The 25,225-nt window shown below is 49.5% G+C and overlaps 1 protein-coding gene across 1 annotated transcript in view; it reads left to right on the forward strand.

Annotated features, from left to right (window-relative positions):
• Window positions 1-25,225, forward strand: part of LOC105478626 (stum, mechanosensory transduction mediator homolog) — a 64,107-nt gene that overhangs the window by 31,185 nt on the left and 7,697 nt on the right. The window contains exon 2 of the mRNA XM_024791963.2: window positions 20,519-20,698. Within this exon, the coding sequence (XP_024647731.1) occupies window positions 20,519-20,698 (180 nt within the window). The remainder of the gene's footprint in view (window positions 1-20,518; window positions 20,699-25,225) is intronic.

The raw sequence follows: 25,225 nt of genomic DNA on the forward strand, positions 1-25,225 counted from the left end.
TGCACTCAGCCCCAATCACTTTTTAAAAAAGGCAGCCATGACTGGGCTGAGTCTGACTCGGTGAAGGCCGTTTAAAGTCCACAGCCACCCCTGTAGTGGCTGCTTCCCTGGGCAGAGACAATGAGTGCAGCTGGGCCTTGGAAGGCCTCTCCCCTCCCATCCCTGAGTCTTGATCAGCTGCCCCTCATACCCCAAGGTTTTCTCTTGCTGATTTCTCTCTCAAGCAATGAAATTAAAAAAAAGTCACACTGATGTATTAGGGATTTAATTGAAGATAAATTTGCATTTTGAAGGAGAATCTTGGGGAGCTAAAAGTTCATAATGGCAAGAAGTGAGTGCTGCGGCTGGAATTTCCTATTCCAGTGGAGCCCATACCTCTGCATGAGGAATCTTCTGCGCATCCCTGACTTTGATCAGGTTCATGATGCGCTTGACCTATATGGATGGTGAGTTCTCGCCTGGCCCATCCCAATGCATTTTCTTAGGGTCTGCAGCTGTGAAGCCGGCTATGTGCACTAATTCTTTGAGAGAAGCGTGGTGTCCTAATCTCACACTGCCCCTTTGGCAAATGATAGAAGGAAACTATCTTATCTTGGCAGCATGGTGGAGAGAAGCCACTGTGAGGCATTAGCTGAGTGATGGGGGAAGGATGGGGTATGGGAATGCCAGGCCATCATGATAAGGGATGCCAACTCCCAACACGTGAGTGCAGCCTTCATTCAGTTCTGTGCCAGGTGCTGGGCTGCATGCTGGGAATACAGTGGTATCAGCAAAATTTACTTGGTCCCTGTCCATGTGGTGCTTCCTGTCTCTTAGAGGAGAGAGACATTACATCAGATAATCCACCCACAAGTGTGAGATGAGGAGGTCTGTGAAGGAGAGGCATTCAGAGCTAGGAAAGTGAGGGACCGTGGAGGCCTCCCGAGGAAGCCTCACTGGCCGAGAAAGAGTGCAGTGAAAAACAAGGCTGGGGTGGGAGAGATCAGGGAGACCAACTTGGGAAGGCCTTATATCTTTTTTTTTTTTTTTTTTTTTTTTTTGAGACAGGGTCTTTGTCGCCCAGGCTGATGTACTGTGGTGCAATCATAGTTCACTGCAGCCTTGAACTCCTGGGCTCAAGCCATCCTCCTACCCAACCTCCCTAGTAACTGGAACTACAGGCACATGCCACTGCCCCTAGCTAATTAAAAAAATTTTTTTTGTAGAGATGGAGCCTCCCTGTGTTGCTCGGGCCTCAAGCAAGCCTCCAGACTCAGCCTCCCAACATGCTGGGATTTGGGATTACAGACATGAGCCACCCTGCCCTGCCTTTGTTTTTATTCTATGAGCAATGGGAGCCGCCGAATGATATTTATATCTGCATCTTGAAAACATCCCTGCAGCTGTTGTAGACAGCACAGCTGTGGGAGACCTGTTAGGAGGCAGCAGTCCAGGCAAGAGTTGATGGGAACTTGAACTAGGAGGCAGCGTTAGCAGAGACAAAGTGGGTGGAAGTAAGAGACATTTAGAAGTAAAAATGACAGATTTGGTCTTAGATGGGCTGTGGGGAGGAGGAGCCATAGGGAATCCTGGGTTCTGGCTAGTGCAGGTGATGGGAGTGGGTGTGGATCTCTGAGATGAGAAAGGGCAAGGCTTAGTGCAGGGACAGGTCAGGAATTTGTTCTTGTACTTGTTTCTGAGAGGGTTTTGAAATATCTCAGAAGAGTTGTCAAGTAAGCCATTGTCAGTGGTCTGGAGCTCAGAGGTGAAGTCTGTGCTGGAGAATGAAGTCTTCAATCAGGTGCCCTGGGTGGAGGGGAGAGGATCTTAGGAGAAGCTGTGTGCTGGGGAGAGGAGAGGTCTAGGGCTGAGGCTGAGGACTTCAACATTGCATGGTTGATGAAGGGGAGGGCAGAGGAGGACAAGTCATACCTTGAGTATGCCCCACTCTCCCTGGCATATATCACTTCTTTTCTACTTGGAACATTCTTCCCCTTTCCTAGACTCCACACTCACCTGAGATCTCTCCTTCCTCTTGGAAGCCCTCCCGTGCTCTTATGCCTGGGTCAAGGGCTGCTGTTGCCCCACTGCTCCCCATGCTGCCCCCCTCACAGCCTTTATCACCTTGACCAGCAAATACCCAGCTGTGTGTCTGGATCCACCACTAATCTAAGGGTTATATGTCTGGGCCACCATTGTGCCCCCAGCACCAAGCATAGTGTCTGGTGGGTCTGTAGTTAGAGTAGAGGCTCAGCTGCTATAACAAAGAGACCAGAAACACAGTGACTTAAATGCATTAGAAGCCCTTTCTCTCACGTCAAGCTATCTATCAGGCTATGCCAGGCTGGCAGGGCAGCTCTCTTCTAAGAGGTCATTCACTGGAATCATCTTGGTGAATAGTCTTCTGCCAAGGCCCAGGGTGTGGCCCTAGTTCCCATGGTTGAAGTTGGGTTACCGCCGTGTCTTCTTTCCAGCCCATAAGAAAGGAAAAGAGCAAAGTCTAGGGAAAGCAGCTGGATTTAGTTTGGAGATGACCCAGAAGTTTCCTACATGTATCACTTTTGCTCATAGCTCATTGTCCCAAACTTAGTCTCATGGCCTCTCTTGGTTGCAGAGGAGGCTGGGACATGTAGATGCTAGATGAGTGGCTAAATGCGCAGGAGTCAAAAAGAAGGGATTTGGGGGACAGCTAGCAGTCTTCCTACTCAGTGGGCAATGAATACTGAATGGATGGACAGACAGTTGGTTTGTCGGAGTCTTAGTCCATTTTCTGTTGCTATAACAGAATCTCACAGACTGGGTAATTATAACAGAAAGAAGTTTATTTAGCTCACAGTTCTGGAGGCTGAAAAGTCCAAGAGTATAGTGCCAGCATCTGGTGAGGGCCTTCTTGCTGCATCATTACATGGCAGAGGGCATCACATGGTGAGAGGGCAAGAGTGTATGAGCTTAGCTCTCTCTTCCTCTTCTTTTTTTTTTTTTTTTTTTTTTTTTTGAGATGGAGTCTCACTCTGTTGCCCAGGCTGGAGTGCAGTGAGCAGGAGTACACACAGAGATGATGGTAGGGGAGGATGGGCAGCCAGGTAGTGGGTGGGGAGAAGAACTAGAAACCAGCAAAATGAGCTGAAAAGAGTCAGTGGATGGGAAGATGGGCATATCAGGGAGGAGCCGGTGGTGAAGGACCGGCCATCCTCTTAGTGGGTTTCATCCTGAGCCAGGCCTGGCCTAGCCGGCTTGTGTCACTGAAATGCTCTCATCCTTCAGGGGGACCCATTCCAGGGACTTCCTGCACCCGTCCACTGTGGAGTGTTGTAAGTCCTCTCTGCAGCTGCTGCGGTTTATCTGAGGTTTGACTAAAATCTTCCTTTCTTCTATTTCTAACTGAAGGCTTCTGCCCTGCCCCTCATTCACACGTCTGGCCCTCCCCTTCCAGTTCCCCCTCACTTAGTCACCCTGCAACCATGCTGCTACCAGAGCTGTCCCCAGCCTCCTCCTGGAAGCCCTGGTCCTGGGGATCCTGACCACAGCTCCACTGATACGGAGGTGGACGCTGCTGCTGTTGTGTCCACCCTCGCCCTGGGAAAGGTCAGTGCCATCCTTCACCATTGGAATGACTGGTTTTAATCCTTGGTTCTTTCCTGAAATTAGTTTTCTTTTAAAAAGTAGGTTTTTCAAATCCATATGGCTCTTTGCTCTTTTAAGACATCAATATGAGCCATGCGCAGTGGCTCATGCCTGTAATCCCAGCACTTTGGGAGACCAAGGCGGGTGGATCACCTGAGGTCAGGAGTTCGAGACCAGCCTGGCCAACATGATGAAAACCCATCTCTACTAAAAAGTACAAAAAATTAGCTGGGCGTGGTGGCAGGTGCCACCATTCAGCTACTGGGGAGGCTGAAGCAGGAGAATTGCTTGAACCTGGGAGGTGGAGGTTGTAGTGAGGCGAGATCATGCCACTGCACTCTAGCCTAAGCAACAAGACAACATGCCATCTCAAAAAAAAAAAAAAAAAAAAAGACATCAGTACGTGGATCCTGAAGGGTCACTCCAAAGTCAATCTCATCTGAAAGCCAGTGCACAGGAATTCAGGCCACTTTCGTTTGACTCTCAAAGTCCTGAAAAGATTTTCCACAGTCCCAGGGTAGGCTGTCTCCTAAAGCCCCAGTACCCTCTTCCCCTCTTGTTCTCTGATGAAGCTGAGGGGCCACAGACCTCAGGCCTCTCCCTCTCCTTTCCTGGTAGCCAACAAGTTTGTGAAAACAGGCCCGGGCGGTCTCAGTTAGCTTTTGCTGCATGACAAGCCTCCCTAAAACTTAGTGGCTTAAAACAATAGTGTTTATGGAGTTCACAATTCTGTGGGCTGGGCTCAGGGGGGCATTTCTTTGGTCACGCTGGGCTTGGTTATTCTTAGCTGGGATGGCTAGATGGCTGCAGCCATCTGCATGTGGTATCTCATCCTCTAACAGGCTGGCCAGAGCTTGTCCATGTGATGACAGTGCAGAGCTCTATGAGTGTGGCCTCAGCTCAGGAGTGGCACAGCACCACTTCCCCTGCATTATACTGGCCAAGGAAAGTCCCAGGTCCAGCCTGCATTCAAAGGATGGGGAAGCAGATTCTACTTCTTAATGGGAGGAGCAGCAAAGTCACATTGCAAAGGCTATGGATACAGGAAGTGGAGAACTGGGGCCATTTCTGAAATCCACTGCCGTTGGTTAATGTACCATTCATTCTAGGCCTGTTCTTGTCTGTTAAATGAGAATAAAGACTTGGGATTGTTGTAGAAATCAAGTGAGGAAATATGGTAAAATGCTAACTTCTAATGAGTGCTCAGTGCATTACAGATTGATTATAATGATAATGGTTTTACCTTTGCCAGTTGGAAGACCAGGAAGGTACCTTTTGCTAGACAAGCAAGCACACATGTCTATCCTACAGGACAGCATAAAGCAATTCTGTTTTTCCTCCCCAGTGCCTTATTAGTCCATTCCTGTCCACCTAGAAAGGTCCTCAGGGAGCTACTCCTCACTAGCCTCTTCCTTTTTCTCTTTCCTCACAGCTCTGTGTCCACTAGAATCCTCCTCTCTGTCACTGGCTATCTTTTGATAATCTTATGTACTTCCTGTAGCATGGCTGCAGTGCAGTGTTATCCTAACAGACTCTCTGACTCTTGTCAGTTGTCCTGACTTGGTAGGGCAGAGCTCTGGGAGGGGCGATGGGAGTAATCGCCCCCTCTGCCCAAGAACCAAGCAGTACAGGCCTTTAGGATTCTAGATGCTAAATGATTGCTGTAAAAACTAAACATCCTCGCCCACTTCTTCTAGTCTTCTTCCCCCTCCATTGACATGTTGCCCAGTGACGCTCTTGTTCCAACTGTCTATTGTTGTATAGAAAACAATCTCAAAATTTAGTGGTGTGAAAAAAAAGCCATTGTATTATGCACATCACTTCTGTGGGTAGGAATTTAGACAGGACACATTCAGGATATCTTGTCTCTGCTCCATGATGTGTGGGGCCTCAGCTAGCAAGACTCAAAACCAGGGTGACTTGATGGTTGGGGACTGGAATCATCTAGAGGCATCTTTACTCACATGTCTCGTAGCTGAAACTGGCCATCAGCTGGAACCTCACCTGAGCTGTTGACTGGACCATCTACATGAGGTTTCTCCCTGGAGTTGCCCACATTAGCTAGTTTGGACTTTTTTACAGCATGGTGGCTGGGTTCAAGAGTATGCAGCTGAAGATGCAGGAAGTGAGATCCAGCAGTTTGTTAAGGCCTGAGCCAGGAAACTGGCATAGTGCCACTTCTGTTATATGCTGTTGGTTCTTAGAGAGTTCAGTTTTAAGAGGAAAGTATATGGGCCCATCTCCTGATGAAAGAGTGTCGAAGAATTGGGTGCCAAGTGTTTTGTTTTGTTTTGTTTTGTTTTTGTTTTTGTTTTTTTTGAGATGTAGTCTTGCTCTGCCACCCAGGCTGGGGTGCAATGGGTGGTCTCAGCTCACTGCACCTCTGCCTCCCGGGTTCAAGCAATTCTCCTGCCTCAGCCTCTGCAGTAGCTGGGATTACAGGTGCCCACCATCATGCTGGGCTAATTTTTATATTTTTAGTAGAGAAGGGGTTTCACCATGTTGGCCAGGCTGGTCTGGAACTCCTGACCTCATGATCCACCCACCTTGGCCTCCCAAAGTGCTGAGATTGTAGGCATGAGCCACTGCACCCGGCCTGGGTGCCATGTTTTAAATCCACTACACCCCCCTTTGGCAAAAGATGGTTCAATTTATCATTTCTATGCTTGATTTAATAATGCAGTTATCCCATTAGTGAATATTACTGATCACTTACCCAGCATCATTTTACCCTCTTCCTACTTCCCAATAAAATCCAGATTTTCACTCAGGAGTTCATGTCTCCTTTATGCCACCTGGGTTTTGTAGGGGAAGCTGACTCTATTTCTTCTGCCAAATCATTGATTCAAGAGTGGGCAAGTGAACTAACTAGTCCTATCTCAGTAAATCTCAGGACTCCTACTTAGAATGCTGAGACAAAAATGTTCTGTCTCCTCTGGAGATGTGGTGTATGGATGTGAACCTAGAACTGCTGCAATTATTTTGTCACCATGAGAGAAGTTGGCCTTGTGATGAAGCTCACACCTTGGAAGACAGAGCAGAGAGATGGAAGACATTGGGTCTCTGATGAATCGTTGAGCCAAGGAATCAAACCAACCCTGAATTCCTGTTAACAATAAAAATAGCAAACAGATATTAGGTACTTAATATGTTCTAGGCATTTTAAACGCATAATCTCTATGAAGCCTCACACAAAATCCTGGATATGGATACTAGTATAACCCACATCTTACAGATGAGGAAATTGGGCCGAAAAGGTTTGATAGACCTCCAGAGGTAGAATAACTTGCCCAATTTCAGTCAACCAGTAAATGGTAAAGTCATGAATAACACTCAGCAGTCTGGCCCTAGATTCCATCTTCCTAACATGATCCCACAGTGCCCTTCTAGTTTTGTTTTGTTTTGTTTTTTCCAGTTTGTGAACCAATTTCCCTTTGTTTTTGTTTTCTTGAGACAGAGTCTTTCTCTGCCACCTAGGCCTGAGTACAGTGGCACGATCTCAGCTCACTGCAACCTCCACCTCTCAGGTTCAAGCAATTCTCCTGCCTCAGCCTCCCAAGTAGCTGGGATTACAGGCACGCACCACCATGCCTGGCTAATCTTTGTATTTTTAGTAGAGATGGGATTTTACCATGTTGGCCAGGCTGGTCTCCAACTCCTGACTTCAGATGATCTGACTGCCTCAGCCTCCCAAAGTGCTGGGATTACAGGCGTCAATAAATCCCTTTGTGATTTAAGCCTGTTTGAGTTGGTTGCTTCCAAATTAAAGACCACAAGGGACAACTCCTCCCTGCAAGTGTGGTATGTCCCCATGGCAGGAGCGGCAACGTCACCTCCCCATGGAGAAAGCCATCTTGAACTGATTCCATGTGCCCCAGGCAGGAAGTTGTCCCTAGCACTAGAGCATATACATGGGCCGCCCGGCAGGGCACAGTTCCAGGAAGGAGCACATGTGTCTGCCAGGCCTGTGGGGAATCACCAGCTGACAGGGTGCACCTGAGCACAAGCCCCACACAGGGCTTCTTCCACCTCCTCTCCTCCCTTCCTGGTCCTCTGAGAGACTGGGCGCCAGCTCAGTCAAACCACCTCCTTTTCCACTGTTGTTGTGTCGTGGCTGCCTGAGTCTACAGCAGCTCCTGAAGGCCTCTTGGGACTGCAGTCCTTTCCTGGCTTCCAACCCAGAAGCCTCAGAGTCTGGCCTCTCATCTCCAGCAGGTGAACCCAAGCCTGCCATTTGGCTGAGAGCCCCACTCTGCCTGGTTAACTGGGAACAACACCATAGGATTGGGAGCTGCATTCCAGGGGTGTTCCTGGAAATTCAGGGGCTTCTGTCACAGTCCTCCAGAGTCCCATGGCATCACTTAATTTTTTGTGTTAGATATCTGCGTGCATCTGTCCCCTAGTTTACTCAACCACTCCATTGCCTTCTCTGCAGCTAGTGAGGAGCTAACTGATAGACATCCTTGAAGAGTTAGATCTCAACAGGTTGCCTAAAACCTTGTTTTAACCAAAATGAGAATTTGTTTTTGAAAAAAAGAGAAAAGCCACCTATAATTCCGCCATGGCAAAACCGTTTTTACAATATTTTGCTTAATACACTCCAGTCTTTGTCCACATACACACATATGTTAAAATAGTCCCCCACACAATATACTTTCTATTTGTGTAATCTACTTGAAGCACTTGCCCATCTTGCTGTGTAGTCATCACAATGATAATTTTTCCTGGCTGTGTCACACTGCGGCATAGGGATGAGTGCCTAGCCTCAGGCTTCGTGAGGCTGACACGGTGAACTTAACAATGATAATAATTTTTTTTAAAAAGGTGGAGTGAAGAATAATGCCATTGGCCACAAGTCAGTGTGAGAGCAGGATTCATTGAAATCTTCAATTTTGTTTTCTTAGTCATAATTAATAACTCCTATCTGCCAAGATTCTCCTCCAGCATTCCCTCCTCAGAGGACAGTCCCCATCATCTTCCTTCCTACTCAGTGTGGGGCCCTCCTCATGCCTCAGCTAGGCCTTATTGGTTTCATGCTGTGTTCTAAGTACTTTATATGCGTTAATTTAATCCTCACGTTTACCCTTGTCTACTATCATTGCGCGTTTCATAGATGGGGAAATGGGAAATGCTATCATCTGGAAATGAGGTCCAGAGAAATGCCATCACTTGTCAAGGTTGCACAGCTTATCTGTGATGCAGCTGGGATTCAGACCCTGGCATTCTGATGCCAGAGCCCACCTTTGTATTCACAGTGTGATCCTGCGTGTCCCCCCTCAGTCCCTGCTCAGAGGACTGACCACACAGCATTGCGTTCTGTGGGTTATTTGCCTTTCTCACCACCCTGTGGGATACTTGAGGGCCTGGACACTGAAGCACTCAGCAGGTACTTCATAAATGCTAGCTGAATACATGGAAAAATGAATGGATGAAATGAATTGGGTATGATTTTAAGGAGGGGACATGTCTTCGTTCAGGCTGCTATAACAAGAATACCATAGACAGGGTAGCGTAAATAGCAGACATCTATTTCTTATAGTTTTGGAAACTGGAAAATCTGGGACCAGTATACCAGTGTGGTTGGGTTCTGGGAAGGGACCTCTTCCTGCTTTTCTCACAAGGTAGGGAGGGAGAGAGAGAAAGAGCTTGGATTTCTTCATCCCTTTATAAGGGCATCAGTTCCATTGTGGAGACTCCAACTCCATGATCTCATCAAACTTTTGCACAATGGAATGCAGTCTTCAGGTCTAGTGACTGGAGTCTGCTACTACCTGCTATGTCAGAGGCCCACTGAGGCTTTTGCTTCTGAGGGCTCAAAGACTTAAGGGTTCAGGGTGCACTGTTCTCTCATATGCCCAGTGTGTGTAGCCACAGCTCAGGGCACCTGGGGACAGCTCTTCCCACCATTCCCAGGGGTCACCCACGCCAGGCTATGAGCTCCCACTGGTGCCTGGCACACTTGAGCTCACACACACTGGGCTGCCGAATGCCTGGGGCAGTCTTGTTCCCAGGCTTGCGTTTGGTAAGGAGAGAGTGCCTCAGCTTTAACAAGCTCCATGCTGAGCACATGGTGGGCACTATATCCATGTTATTTGTTATTTGGGCAATCAGATGAGGTCCGGGCATGAGCCTGGAAGTCTTAGCCTCAGGCCTGTGGATTAGTGGCACCATTATGGCAAGGGGTCGGCTCAGGGATCCCTGTTCTCAGTTGCTGCAGCATCCCCACAAGAGATCCCTTTGGGTCTCATCATGTTGTAGGCTCTCACTGCCTTTGATCTCAGAGAGTCTCTCTGGCTGCTGCAGCCTTGGGCAGAACCCCTCTCTGTTTTTAATCTCCGTGTCTACCCATCCATGGAAATGTCATCTTGTGAGGTTGCAAATTCTAAGGAGATGGTAGCCGTGTTGTCTCCTATAACAAATGTCACCACTGCTGCCCTCACCCATCTTTCCACCAGACTGGCCACCCTTAACACCAACCTGCTGGAAGGTAGGAAGGACAAGGCTAAGCCCTCAAGGGCCACTGCATTGTCCTGGGCTCCCCTGCCCTGGCCATTACACAACCACCCTTCCCCATCCCATCCCTGTGTCCTCCGTTCACCCTCTATCACTGAAGCCTAGACTCTGTCATGGCAGGCTCGGAGTTAGGGAACTGAGAAATTCCATGTGGTTAAATTTCTCCTCCAGCTTAACATCCTGGGAAGACCCCTGAAGAGACCTATGGTGTCCAGTTCTGTAGCACAGCTCCCCAGCCCTGCCACAGAGTGCCCAGGCTGGGAGCACATCAGAGGTTTAGGAGGGGGCAGGCAGAGGGCAGAGGAGGTTTGTTAATAAGCACAAGGAAGCTGATGCACGCCTGGAGCCAGTAAAATTAATTATTAGCTCCAGTCGCCCTCACCCCCAGCAGGATGAGAACTGATGTCACAGTCAGGGGACTGAGGGGGATGGAGGAGGGAGCTGGTCTCATTTTCCTTCTGTCCTCAGAAGGAAGGACACTGGATGGGTGTGTGGCATCCAGGAAGGCTCCTGTCTTCTTTCCTTTATGCCACTTGGAAAATCAAAGGCACACAGTAACAGCTGCAGCCCACCTGATGCTGCAATACACCTGAAGACTGTGACTTACCAGGGTCTCACCTGCACACCCCTTGTCTGCCTGAAGACTCGTACCCCACTGTGTTCCCCTGACCCCGTCAACCTCACAATCCCAACTCATTTGCCCAAGACCCCTGAGCATTTACCCGAGACCCTGGGAGGAATGAAGAGGGTTCGTCCTAAGCTGGCACTTTCTGACTGGGGAGAGAATGGAGGGCCTCTGGATATGGGGGAGCAGCTGAGGCTAAGGGAGAAGTGGTTCAAGATGCCATACACCTTCTCTCTGCTGGAAGACAGAAGGTCACCGGTCCACTTTTCCCCATTCTCTTCCATGAAACCCATGCATAGAAAGATTTAAGTCATAATAAATTTACTCTCCCATCTCTAGTTGATCAAAGGTGGGTTATTGGCCACTGGAAACTGCTGATAGCAGGAAAGACCCCCCTAGTTACTGCACTGAAATGATGGGATCCCAACGAAATGCTGGCAAATTCAGCTTTCCAGTGGGTGGTGTGACCTCACTAGGGTGTCTGTGCTTTCTCTAATGTTGAAAGCCACTCACGGATCCTTTGCTGCTCCAGGATAGAGGTATCAAGGGCACTGGCAGATTCTTTCTGAAAAAGTATGTGGAGGGTCAGGATGATGAGGATGCTGGAACTGTTTGTGTTTTACCCTGCACTATTCTAGATCGGTTTTATGTTCTGAGTCCTCCTTGCAAATTCCTTGCTGGCCAGGACATGAGGCTGCAGACAGTGCTGGGTCTACAAAATACTTTCTGGGTGATTGACTTGGTGTAATTCCAGGGGAAGACATAGCCCCTCCACAGACCTGCTCAGCCTTGAACGCTGCACCGATATGGCCTTTGGTTGACACCTTCGTCTCCCACCTAGTGTGGCCTTCTTGTGCTCTGTTCTGGAGTGACCAAGCTGAAAGGATGACATTGCCTTCCCTCAGCACATATGAGCACATGATATCCCAAATCTTCTGCTCCATTTCTTGAGAAAACAGAACCCAAAAGAGTTGGCACGAAGACCATCTGAGTGGCCCAGGACTCTGGCCTTGCTTTCTGCAGCCTCCTCTGGTTTACTTAGGCCATGGCCATATAGGCCCCGTTCACGTTCAAGGCTACGCTGATTCTGTGTCCCTGGGACTTTTGTCCAGAAGTATTTGTGAACTTGTAGTGAGTTCTCTTTCCTTTTCTTTCTGGTTGAAATAATTGCACAATGAGGCAAAGATGATTAGACCCCCTAAATCAGAATCTTAGGGTGACGGGACCCAGGAAGGTGTGCTTTTAGCAATCTCTCATTTTGATCCTGAACATAATCTTCCATTTAGCTTATTCTAGCCTTGAACTAGGCAGCCGTTGGCAATGGGTCCTGTTTCTCAGGGTGTGAAGAACCTGTTTCTTTGCTTTCAAAATCAGCTGTACTTTTCCTTCCTGACCCCCAAAGCTCACATTCAGGGCAAGGCCTTGAAAAAGGCCTCGCTCAACCACCATCCCGGGAGTGAGGAAGCGTGTCCAGGTGTAAGTCACAGCCACTGAGGAGCAGCACATCACAATGACTACAGAGCCAGCTGGAGGTGACAACTGGGATCAAACGACTTGCTGGCCTAGGTCCCAGGGGCAGTTTTTACCCTGAAGTAGCTGCTTCAGAAGACAGCTCTGCCCTTTTTCCACCAAGTTCCAAGACGCCTCAAGATCCTCTCTCCAAACTCAGCACCTCCCAAAGCTCCCACGTGAGTCATGCGAAAAACTGAACCTAGTGAGAGCTCAAAGGATGCTTCCAGCTCCCAGGCTCTATCTTATGGGAGCAGAGCCGCCCCCCTCCTGATGGGAGACTGTACCAGCCCACTCCTGACTGCTTGCCTTCTCGTGCCTGACAGCCAAGCTTCAGGAACTCTCCCCTGAGGACAGGCCCAGAGAATCTCTTTGGGGCTTCCAGGATGGAAGTGGAGAGACCCTTTTCTCTCCCCACTGCCTTGTCTTGGGGCCTGAGCCCTGAGCTCCTTGGGGAAGCTGCAAGCACAGAGACCACAGTGATGGCAGCCAGGGGGCGCTGTGCTTGCAAAGCTTGGCTCTTCTTGTGTTTTTGCTGCACCTCTCCGTGGGAGGACTTCGACAAGCCTCTGCTGCCTGCCCTTTTTCCCAGGATCATGGTAGGACGTGCAAACCACATGTCTGTGCCTAAGTCCCAGGTATCTTACAACACATTGATTTTGGTGGTTGACAGTACAGTCCATTACCATCATTTTCCCTGGTGCCAGTTAGTGTTCACTGGGACCTCCAGGAACAGCATGCCGAGGGCCCGCCTCAGCCTCCCTGTCCTTGCTGCAGAGGACCGTCTTCCCGCTCCAGCCCTGAGTCATGTGGGTGAAGCCGTTGGACAGAGTGAAAAACCAGAATCGTGGACTCATTTCTGATGAAGTTGTATGATTTTCTCGTTCTATATCTGCCAGGCTAATTCCTCCACCCATCAGAGGAATTGGTATCAGCTGGAGGAATGTTTATTTTTTTTTTTAAACAAGCAATTCCTAGATCCATCCCTGTGCCTGTGGTGCTCTAGAGTTGGGGCCTTAGAATGTGCATATGAACCTCAGTTTGAGACATCTGATGTACATACTGCTTTGGAAAACCATCAGGAGATAGTTCCCCTTCTCATTTTACCAAGAACCTTGATGTCCACTTATCCCCTACCTGGTTATGTCTTCACTCTGTCCCCTGCTCCCTCCTGGCAGCTTCTTCTCAGCAGATAAACAACCTTAAGTTTCTCCCACTTAAGGAAAAGTGGTCCTCACCCACGCTCTGGAATCCACATCTCCATTCTCTCCAAGCCCCCTGACCTCCTGCTCTGAGCCCTGCCAGTCTCCTGACTCCCTGTGGAGCCACTCTTGGCCTAAGCAAGTCTGTGATTGCACGTGGCCCCTCTCACTGAACCTTGCTGAAGCAGGTGACCTGCCCCAGCACCTCTTCCTCCAGATAGTTCTCTCCTGTTTCTGGGATGCCCTCTCCTAGCCAGTCTGATTGGACCTCCCCTGTTCCCTTTGTGGTCTTCTTTTCCCTTGCTCACCCCTAAAATCTTGGTGTCTCCCAGGGTCTTTGAATTTCATGCCCTCCTGGGGTGACCTCATTCACTTTCAACCACTAGTTGAAATTGACACCTCTGGGGTCCTTGTTTCTGACTCAGCTCTCTTCAGTCGGTGGGCACGGCCCACTCTGGGTTTCCCACCCTGGTCAATGGCTCCATCCTAACCCTGTAGTGTGGAAAACCAGAACCCCAAACCCATCCTGTGCCCCTGTTCCTTCCTACCCCAACATCCAGCAGGTCACTAAATCAAGGATGCTGCCTCCCTGTCCTCTGCAGGTCCTGTCTCTCCTACTGCCCTCTCCTCCCTTCTCACTGAGGATTTTGCAAGGCCTCCTCTCCCTGCCTTCCACCTCGCCGCTTCCGACCCATCCTTCCTTAGGGGTCAAGTGTTTGTTCTCAAATTCAAACTAGGCCCGATAGTCCCCTGTTTAACCCCTTCCCAGGGCTGCCTGTTGCCTGGAAGAGGAAGGTGGATTCCAGAGCCAGGCCCTCAGGGCCCTCACCAGTCTGACCCCTGCCCACTCCAGCCTCATTTGTTTAATTTCTGAAATTTTTACAGAAGTCTGAGCCAGCCTCATTTTTCATCACTCCTCTACACATGCCCTGAGTCCAGCCTGTGCACCACTGGGCTCTGAACGGCCAGGTCAGCCTGTCTCCAGATGCTCTTCCCTCCTCTGAGTCCAGTCTATGCACCGCTGAGCTCCAGACTATGCACTGCTTAGCTCCGGACAGCCAGGCTGGCCTTTCTGCAGATGTTCTTCCCCTCCTCCTTTCCTCCATGAGTCCCCATCAGCTTCCCAGCTCCCTGCTCCGTCACCTGCTCTCCTGTGAAGTCTTTCCTGCTATGGCCAAACAGAATTCGTCACTGTTCCTGGTGTGACCCAGTGTCCTTGCCAGAGTGTGAGCTCCCGGGCTGGGGTGGCAAGTTCCCATCACCTGTCTGGGCTCCCATTCCCAGGACTCGGCATTGGCATATGGCTGGCGCTCAATAGAATAAATTAGAACCAACACATGGCTGTTGGGTAGAGCATTTTATTTAACTGGTAAGACTCATTTAAAACAATTAGCACCTCTTCATAGGAAAATGTGCTAAAACCATTTTTAAAATTTACTGCTGAAGAGATTAAAACAGTTTTTATATCATAAATCCATTCACTTAATCTCTACCTTTTATGGCGTGTGGTACCTTATATGGCAAAAGGGACCTGTTGTCATAGTTTCCTAGTGATATCTGAGGTCACACAGCTGGACAATATGCGTGCGCATGGTAGAAGTCAGTATGTGTGTAAGGTTATATTTTTACATGGCTTAGAGTTATCATGAGTGTGTTAACATGAGTAAAAGAAGGTGCAGAGACCAAAAGTCCCTCCGACACCACACACATGCTAAGGTTGTCTCCTCCTTTAAATAAAGTGTGGGCCAGCCCAGCTTTTCCTAACATATAAGCCAAAGCCTTTGCTAGGGATCATTCAGCTTGCACAGCCCTGCTCTTCTGCAGAGCACTGGGCTCACCAGGCCTTCCCTGCTCCACAGGGAATAGGCAGGTACTCAGCCCACTGGCCTCTAATCACTTTAGCAATTCCAATGAGATTTCATCTTTTGACAAGAGATGGGCTTGATGACCTTCTGACTCTAAGAATCTCTGAGTTCAAGGACAAAGTTTCCTTATGCTCAAAACTTTCATATACACATTAGGCTTTTATTATTCAGCTGTTCTTGACCTGCAGAAATGCCAATTTCATATGGTTCAGTCTAATAAAAACATGAAAGAACACGGACCACTGTTCCCATTTCCTAGGCTGAAAGAGTGAGGTGAGGCCACAGCCACAAAGAGAGGGTCACTGGGTCTCAGCTCCCACTGAGTCAGGACACTGTAGCCCAGAGATCAGAACACCATCCAATTCAGGGTCTTCCATAAAGACATAGGGAGGGGAAGGAGTAGGTTCAAGGATATTTGAAAACCATTAAGGATGAAGGTTCTTGCTTATTATTAATAATTTTTTTTTTTTTGAGATGGAGTCTCACTCTGTCACCCAGGCTGGAGTGCAGTGGAGCATTCTTGGCTCACTGCAACCTCTGCCTCCCGGCTTCAAGCGATTCTTCTGTCTCAGCCTCCTGAGTAGCTGGGACTGCAGGCGTGCACCATAAAGCCCAGCTAATTTTTGTATTTTTGGTAGAGACAGTGTTTCATCATGCTGACCAGGCTGGTCTCGAACTCCTGACCTCAGTTGATGTGCCTGCCTTGGCCTCCTAGAGTGCTGTGATTACAGGCGTGAGCCATCACGCCCGGCTTCTTTCCGCATTTTTTAATGTAAGGATGCAACACCCTAGACTGAAAAGAACTCAGCCTTCTTAACTAGACGGATTGACTTTAAGTCTGGGTTCTGCTGTGAGGGCAAGTCGTTTAGCCTATCTGAGCCTCAGTTTCTGTATCTGTAAAATGGGGATAATAATGACTACCTCCAGTGGTTTTAAGAATAAGAGGTAATGTAGGTAGAGAGAGAGTTGCACAGTGCTTAGCAAACTATAAGTTTGCAGCAAATGGCACCTATGTTATTTTCACCTCACATTTTCCACACATATTCTTGTTCATCTTCAACCATCTTTCCACTTCTGCAGCATTCTCTTTTGTAATAGGTGCACTTGTGTGCATCTCCTGTCTCACATGCACGATGCACTGGCAGAAGCACAGGATGGTGGCACACACTTCCTAATAGTCCCTGAGTCCTCCACATCTTCCTGTGTCCACTACCAAGTGCTGAGCCCACATCTCCTCCATTCCTCAGCTGCTGACTTCTCATCCCAGTTCATCTTTCCCATCTCAGACACTTTAAATCCACCCTGCCACCTGGGCGCGGTGGCTCATGCCTATAATCCCTGCACTTTGGGAGGCAGAGGCGAGCGGATCACTTGAGGTCAGGAGTTTGAGACCAGCCTGGCCAACATGGGGAAACCCCATCTCAACTGAAAATACAAAAATTAGCCGGGCATGGTAGTGCATGCTTGTCATTCCAGCTACTCAGGAGACTGAAGCAGGAGAATCATTTGAACCTGGGAGGTGGAGGTTGCAGTGAGCTGAGATCGTGCCACTGCACCCCAGCCTGGGGGACAGAGTGAGACTCCATCTCAAAAAAAAAAAAAAAAAAAAATCCACCCTGCTGACAAATTAATTTTCTTAAGTCCCTGCTTCCATTGCATTTCTCTCCTGCTCAAAACTCTCTGTGAGAGCTCCATTTCCTGCAGGCTGGGGGCAAACTCTTACTCAGGCATTCAAAGCCTTCCACAAATGGCCAGAGTCAGTCCTCCCTCTTCATCCCCATCACCTTCCCGTTGTCACCACCCTGCCCCCTGCACCATCCTCTCCCTTCTCCTCCCAGCAGGAAGAGGCTGGAGCTGAAGTCCCAGCTTCATCACTTTTACCCTTACAGGAGCCCTCAGCCTCCTTCTCCTCTGTCAGGTGGGGTGATGAGTTTGCCCAGTACACTGTGAGTTCTTGAGGGCAGGGGTCCAGTTAGGTTCCTGAATGAGTCTCTACAGAGACTCCAGAGTTGCACCCCAACCTCATCCCCCCGAAAGGAGGCTCCTGGCAACACTCTGTGCCCCTAGCTGGCTGTCCATCCCTTGCGAGTAGAAGAACAGCTTTGCTTCTCTGGATCTCCCACAGGGCCTCTGGGGCTCTGTGCCACGGACATAGTAGGGTAGTTAGCGAGTTGCCTGATCTTGAATCCGTGGTTTTCACACTGTAGTGAGCCTTATCATTCCTTGGAGGGCAGGGGGGAAGCTTGTTGAGAAATGCAGATGCCGGATCATCCTTTAGACATTCCATAGATCTCAGGTGAGACCCCACATTTTTAACAATGCCACAGGTGATGAGACAGGTGGTCAGAGGAGACACTTGAGGTTTGGTGTACTTCTTTGAATGCCCACAGGCCACCTACTGTGTATAAGGCACTGTGCAAGGGGCTCAAGGGATGAAGGTGAATGAGATGCCACCTGGGACCTCACATCGGTGGCAGTGGTTATGGTGAGGAGAAGGAAAATGAGGCAGAGTTAGTTTCAGAAATCAGCACATGGACTCAGGCTTCAGCCTTGGATCTGAAGCACAAAGGTGTGGGCGAGAGCAAAGGCGAGACCTGGAAACTGTAGGAGCCAGCGAGTTGGGCAGGGAAGGGCCTGAAGCCAAAGAGATGCAGCCTGGGACGTCATGTTGGTGGCAGTGGTTAAGATGAGGAGGAGGAAAACGAGGCAGGGTCAGTTTCAGAATTCAGCACGTGGACTCAGTTCAGAGTGGGAGGCAAAATAAAAAGCAAGGCAGCCTCAAAGAGCAGGAACTGACAGAATGGAACGTGAGGAATGTGAAAATCGTCACCAGTCGTTTGGCCAATTTCCCAAATGCCCTGCTTTCTGGTCTGGGCCTGCTTTTAACAGGTCATCTACACCTGGGAGGCAGTGCAGTGGGGCGTGGCATTGGCATCTGACTCTGGTGGGTTCAATGCCTGCCTGTGATTGTGACCTTGGACAAGATGCTTAGTTCCTGAGAGGTATTAGTTAGGGCTCTCCAGAGAGACAGAACAAGTAGGATATATGGAAGGGTTTTTTTTTTTTTTTTTTTTTTGAGACGGAGTTTCACTCTTGTTGCCCAAGCTGGCCAAGCTGGAGTGCAATGGCACCATCTTGGCTCACTGCAACCTCTGCCTCCTGGGTTCAAGCAATTCTCCTGCCTCAGCCTCCTGAGAAGCTGGGATTACAGGTGCCCACCACCATGCCCAGCTTTTTTTGTATTTTTTAGTGGAGATGGGATTTCACCATGTTGGCCAGGCTGGTCTCAAATTCCTAACCTCAGGTGATCTGCCCACCTCAGCCTCCCAAAGTGCTGGGATTACAGGCATGAGCCACTGCACCCAGCCCTGGAAGGGTGTTTATGAGGGGAAGTTGGCTCACGTGGTCACAGAGGTGGAGAAGTCCCACAATAGGTTGACTGCGAGCTGCAAAGCCAGAGAAGCTAGTAGCTGGCTCAAGCGGGCAGCGTGGCTCAATCCAAGTCTGAAACCTCAGAACCAGGGAAGCCAACAGTGCAGCCCCCAGTCAGTCCTGAGAGGCCCCCAGGAGGCCTCTGGGGTAAGTTCCAAAGTTCAAAAGCTGAAGAACCTGCAGTGTGATATCTAAAGGCAGGAGAAGAAAAAGCGTCTCACTCTGGAAGGAGGAAAGGAAGCAGAGAGGACATTCCCCTTCCTCTACCTGTTTGTTTCTGCTGGGCCCCCGGCTGATTGGATGGCGCCCACCCACACTGAGAGCAAGTCTTCCTCTCTTGGTCCACTGGCTCACACATCAGTCCCCTCTGGAAACAGTCTGACAGACACACTCAGAAATAGTGCCCCACCAGCCGTCTAGGAACCCCTCAATCCTGTCAAGTTGACATCTAAAATTAACCATCACACCGAATCACTCTCTGTGTGTGTAAGAGTGTAGTAAGCCAAACGGTGGCCTCTAAAGGTGTCCACATCCATATCCCCAAACCTGTGAATATGCTACCTGATGTAGTAAAACGCATTTTGCAGATGTGATTAAATTAAATGGATGGGGAGAGTATCCTGGATTACCCAAGTGGGTTCTGAATGCTATCACAAGGGTCCTTACCACAGGGAGGCAGTGAGAAGATATAAAGACAGAAGCAGAGGTCAGGGAGAAGGTGCTACGCTGCTAGTGGTGATGATGGAGGAAGGGTCCACAAGCCAAGGAATGTAGGTGGCCTCTAGAAGCTGGAAAAGGCAAGGAAGTAGATTTTCCCCTGGAGCCTCCAGAAGGACTCATCCCTGAGGAGCCATTGCAGACTCTTCTAACCTCCAGAACTATAAAAAAATAAATTTGTGTGGCTTTTAACCATGAGGTTTAGGTAACTTGTTACTGACACCATAGGGAACTATGACAGACACAGAGAATGCTAATTCTCTTCACGGTTGTCATCAGGAGGGCTCAGAGCCCATGTAGGAAAGGGGCCTAACTCAGTAAAAGTAGTGATATTACCCATAGGGGCTGAGTCTTAGACAAGGTGAAGAATGTGACTGCACCCACCACGTTGCTTGACACCTTGTGGATGCTCAACAGAGCTTAGGCTCACTGTCCCTCCCCTTACAGGTCACGGTGTCTAGGGGAACCCCATCAGGGAGGGGCTCTGGGAAACCTGTCCTAGTCTGCACCCTCTACACTGTGCAGGCACCTAGGCTCTTGGCTCCTGTCCCTCAGTGATCAGCATGTGTGCCAGGTGGTCATTTCCTGGCCCTTCACCTCTCCTGAATTTACCTCTGAGGTTGCTTCTCTGTTAACTCAGACACACCAGCTCCCACCTCAGAACTCTTTGGCCCTTGGAATCTTTGCCACATAAAGTTGCCCTTTCCAACTGCCTGCTGTCCTTGCAAGTGGCTTCCCTGTTGCTCCTTCCCAGAAAGGACTGCTTGTCATGTGATTTCCTTGTCTCCCCGAAAGGTTCCAAGACTGTATGGGGCCCCTGGCAGCCCCGTGCCATACCTGCTCCAGATGGCCCATGGACCTCTCCAGTATGGAGATGAGAGGTGGACCAGGGTCTGGGCAGTGGTGTCACTCAGAGGATAGGGTGCCAGACATAGGTGGCTCTTCTCTGAGCTCTCGGAGGGTGGACAGCTGGGCCCCAGGCCAGCAATGAGCACACAGACTCCTTTGTCTCCCAGCACCCTCAGAAGGCTGTCCCCTCTGGCCTCTCACAGGGACATTCGTCTCGGCCTTCACTGTGCTGTGCGGGGCCCGCACCGACCTCCCGGACAGGCATGTGTGCTGCGTCTTCTGGCTGAACATTGCAGCAGCCCTCATCCAAATCCTCACGGCCATCGTCATGGTGGGCTGGATCATGAGCATCTTCTGGGGCATGGACATGGTCATCCTTGCCAGTGAGTAGCTGCTGGTGCTGCGCCTCCTGGGGGTGGGAGAGTGACCAGGGACAGGAAGGACTTGGGAGGCCTTCATGGCTGGCTGAGGTCCTGCTCACCCACTAAGGATGGGCTCTGGAGAGGGCTTGCCTGTGCCCTCTTCACAACTCCCCAGGCTGCTTGGCACAAGGGACCCTCCCCACCAGGCCTGGCCCAACACCTGCAGGGAATTATGAGTTCATGGCAGGCAGAGTTCCATCATTTAATACAAACTTGATTCAGACACAGAATGGTTTTGTGAAAGGGTTTAAAGTTACAAAATCAAGTTTACCAAAGACAACTCAGTTACCCTTTCTAAAATAACCTAGCAAAATCTTAAAACAGACTCCACCCATTTTAAGCAGCTGTACTTGTCTCCCATACCACCATCCACGTTCCTTGTATTTTCCCATGCCTATCTACCTGTGAGGACACAGTTCCTCAATAATTGACCTCACCTCTCAGGCACTTTGGCCTCACTCCATACCCCATGCCCCTCATTATGTCCTATACCCCCCAAAACCATTCATAGCTGGGATCTTCAGTGCCAGAGGTAAGCTGAGCCTGGTGAGGGTGGCAGAGGCAGGAGGGGAAACTCAGGGTTCAGGGGCCCTAGAATTATGTAGAATGATCTATAGTCAACTCAGCCTCAGTTCAGGATCCTGTGAATATCCAAGACCAAGAGCACACATAAATGGCAGGACAAGGGTCAGTGACCAGTTAGGCCACCAGACCAGAGAAGATGCAGGTAGACACAGAGCCTGAGGGAGATGCAGTGGAGTGTGGTCAGATGGGCTGCCCAGAAGTGGCTCCTCCAGCAGCAGAGATCGGGGAGGAAGTGGGTCAGCTGCACTGCCAGGATCTCCCAGAATCAGAGCAAACCAGCCAGATGCTGGCAACCAGGGGCAGCCAGAGCAGGGGAACTCCAGGCTGGACCAGCGGCTGAGCGGCAAGCTGCCCCAGGGAGGAATGAACTGGGAAGTGGCAGGGAGGCTGCTCCTTCTTCCTGGGAGGGGTGTGCTCAGGGCAGGGGTTGCCCTGTCAGAGAAATATTGTGAGGTAAGCCCAGCAGGCAGGCCCTTGCATCTCCTTCATGGGATCTCACCCTCCAGGCATGTCCAGGGGCCACTTTCATTTGTCTAGAGAGATGAAGAACATGACTGATAGGAAGGAAGTGCTGCCAGCCCTTGGGTGAGTCCTAAAACTGGGTCCCGACAATTCTACAGAGGAAATTTGCTGCTTCCCCAGGGGCCTGTGGTCTGCAGGCTCCTGACCCTGTTCCCAACTGGAAGCTGGGAGGTGCTTCTGCCTTTGGAAGGTTGAAGGCTGCCCAATTTGTGCAAGATAAGCCCCTCTTACTGGCTCATCTTCTCTCAAACTGAGCATCTGGCCAGGCACTGGGGACCTGAGTAAGGAACCTCTGCATTAAAGCAGAACATGACTGTGTCACAGGGTAGGTCTCAATAATGTCTGTTGATGCCTCATCTGATCTCTAGAGCTTTCTGGTACACTTGTCTTTGATCTCCTTAGTACCCAGGAACCAAGAGGTTGGAACCTTAGAGATAACTTAAAGAGCTCCCTTCATCATGCCCTAGAGGAGGCACTGAGGCCCTAGAAGTGCAGATGGGGATCCAGTCACTTCCTCACTTTCCATTGCCCCAGGCTGCTGACTTGGCCAGAAACTCCTCTGCTGTGGCTGGTGTGGGGTGCTAACTGGGCTGCAGGATAAGCAAGTGCAAGAAGCTGCAGCCCCCACCTTTGCCATGCAGCCTTCACTGGGGGTCAGTGTCAGCCCCTTTGTTGTCTGCACACTGTTTCCAGGGCTGCTGTCTTTGCATCAAACTTTTGAGAATGCTTTTAGGGGTGTATTAGTCCATTTTCACACTGCTGATAAAGACATACCCAAGACTGGGGAAAAAAAGAGGTTTAATGCACTTATAGTTCCACATGGCTGGGGAAGCCTCACAATCATGGCAGAAGGCAAGGAGGAGCAAGTCACATCTTATGTGGATGGCAGCAGGCAAAGAGAGTTTGTGCCAGGAGACTCCCATTTTTAAAACCATCAGATCTTGTGAGACTCATTCACTATCACAAGAACAGCACAGGAAAGACCCATCCCCATAATTCAATCATCTCCCACCCAGTTCCTCCAACAACACATGGGAATCGTGGAAGTTACAATTCAAGATGAGATTTGGGTGGGGACACAGCCAAACCATATCAGGGGTATAGACTTGAGGGCTGCATACAAAAACCAGTCACACCTCATTCTTGCCCACTGCCTGACTCCCAGACTCATTCACCCATCTCAGCAAGGGAAGCCTTTGCATTTTTTTTCCCACAACTAATCCCACCCCCCAAAGGGTGAATAGTTGCCACTCATAAGATGGTGCTGCAGGTGGGATTACTCCCAGCAACCATGGAACTTGTGTGTCCGAGAATGAATCTTTTGAAGGGAATAAGTACAATGGACTTTCCTATCCTAGAAGACAGTTGGATAAGGGACTCTTCTTTCCGGTGTCACTCCAGCCCCTTGCTATAAAAATGGAGGAAACTTTTCAGTTGTAACAATACACCTTGGTTTTTCACATGGCATTGCCTGGGGTGTCATCAGCAAATACACCATCATGAAAAACTCCTAAAAGGGGAGTCAGAGAAATCTAGATGAAAGTGGGAGCTAAGATCAGGAACTTGCAAGCATGTTGCTTGATTTATATGAATAACAACAAATAACAATCAACAACACCCTGTCAGTAAATACTTGGTAGCTTTATGGTGGGCTCTTTCTACTGCCATGCCCATGGCAGACATTGCTAATCAATCATGACACTTTCTGCTGACCAATCTCACATGTTCTCAGCACAGGGCTTCAGGCAGTCACTACTAATTGATCCAAGAGGTCTGAAAGATAAAACCTGTTTGCCACCCTCTGGCCTGGGTCTTCCCCAAAATATTTTTATATATGTGGCTACTCTCCATAGAAACAGCTAAGCACATAGCTCAGACAGAGCCAGTGTGGGACCAGGATGGGACACATTGGCATCTTTAGATTGCTGTAGTCAAAGCTCTAGCTGTCCAGGAGCTGCCACTCATGTCCATCTGGAATTTATCTGGAGAAAGGCATGAGCTGAGGATGAAAAAAAAAAAGGGCTGGGTGCTGTGGCTCATGCCTATATCTCAGCATGTTGGGAGACTGAGGCAGGAGGATCACTTGAGACCAGGAGTTTGAGGCTGCAGTGAGACATGATCATGCCACTATACTCCATCTGGGCAACAGAGCAAGATTCTGTCTCAAAAGAAGACAAGAATAAAGAATGAAGGCAGCAGTGTGGGCATGGCCAGGATATGGAGGGCTGGGGAGGCAGTGGACAGAGCTCACTGGCAGTGTGAGAGCCCCTCACTGTGCCCCTAGCTATGCCCACACACCTGGTGGGCAGACTGCTGGTCACTGTGGCTGTCACCGTGAGCACTGAGCACTCCCTGCCTGGGGATTGGCATCTGAGAAACCGCTGGCATGGCCCCTGTCCCATCTCCCGGGCCTCACCATGGATCCGCTTTGTTTCCTGTGCGGAGCGTTCCCTATGGCTCTGTTTTCAGGCTGTGTTTTCTCTTCTTCTCTCTCTCTTCCTCCTGCTGCCTCCCACTCTGTGCTGCTGCAGTTTCCCAAGGTGAGTCTGCGGATGGACGTGCAGGCCTCGTGCTGCTACTTGGGGCCCTCCCCTCCCCTGAGACCCCAGTCCTACACACAAACACCCCACCCACTCTCCCAGTGGGTCAATGGGCTTTTATGTTTAGCTTTAACTTTTGATTTGGAAAATGATTAAACATAGAGAAAAGTAGAGCCCCTAGTAAAATGAGGCCCTAATGCCCACACCAGCCTCAACCACTAGCAATTCATGGCCAGCCTCTTTTCCTCTGTCATTCCCTACATCTTCCCTACCACAGCATGGGTTTACTAGCACCCAAAATTGAGAAATACTCTGCAAAATGAAGAGAAAAAGCAGCTCAATACACTGAAGCTCCTCTTCAGACTAAGTTCACTGGCTAACAGGAATAACCACTCAGCAAATTCTGCTCATGTAATAGCAGCTGGGAATATTTCAGTAGGTATCTTTTTTTTTTTTTTTTTTTTATCTTTTGAGACAGAGTCTTGCTGTGTCTCCCAGGCTGGAGTACAGTGGCGCGATCTCGGCTCACTGCAACCTCCACCTCCTGGGTTCAAGTGATTCTCCTGCCTCAGCCTCCCGAGTAGCTGGGACTACAGGCACGTGCCACCATGCCCGGCTAATTTGTTGTATTTTTAGTAAGGTGGGGTTTCACCACGTTAGCCAGGATGGTCTCGATCTCCTGACATAGTGATCTGCCCGCCTCGGCCTCCCAAAGGGTATCTTCTTAAAAAAACAAACACAATACCCTTTCACACCTAAATAAAGCAGTAACAATTCCTTACTATCCACAGAGCTCACTTTTTCCCTAAGGACTCATGATCAATATTTTAAAGGTTTAGCC

Source organism: Macaca nemestrina, chromosome 1, assembly GCF_043159975.1.
Source record: "Macaca nemestrina isolate mMacNem1 chromosome 1, mMacNem.hap1, whole genome shotgun sequence".
In the NCBI taxonomy this organism is placed as follows: Eukaryota; Metazoa; Chordata; class Mammalia; order Primates; family Cercopithecidae; genus Macaca; species Macaca nemestrina.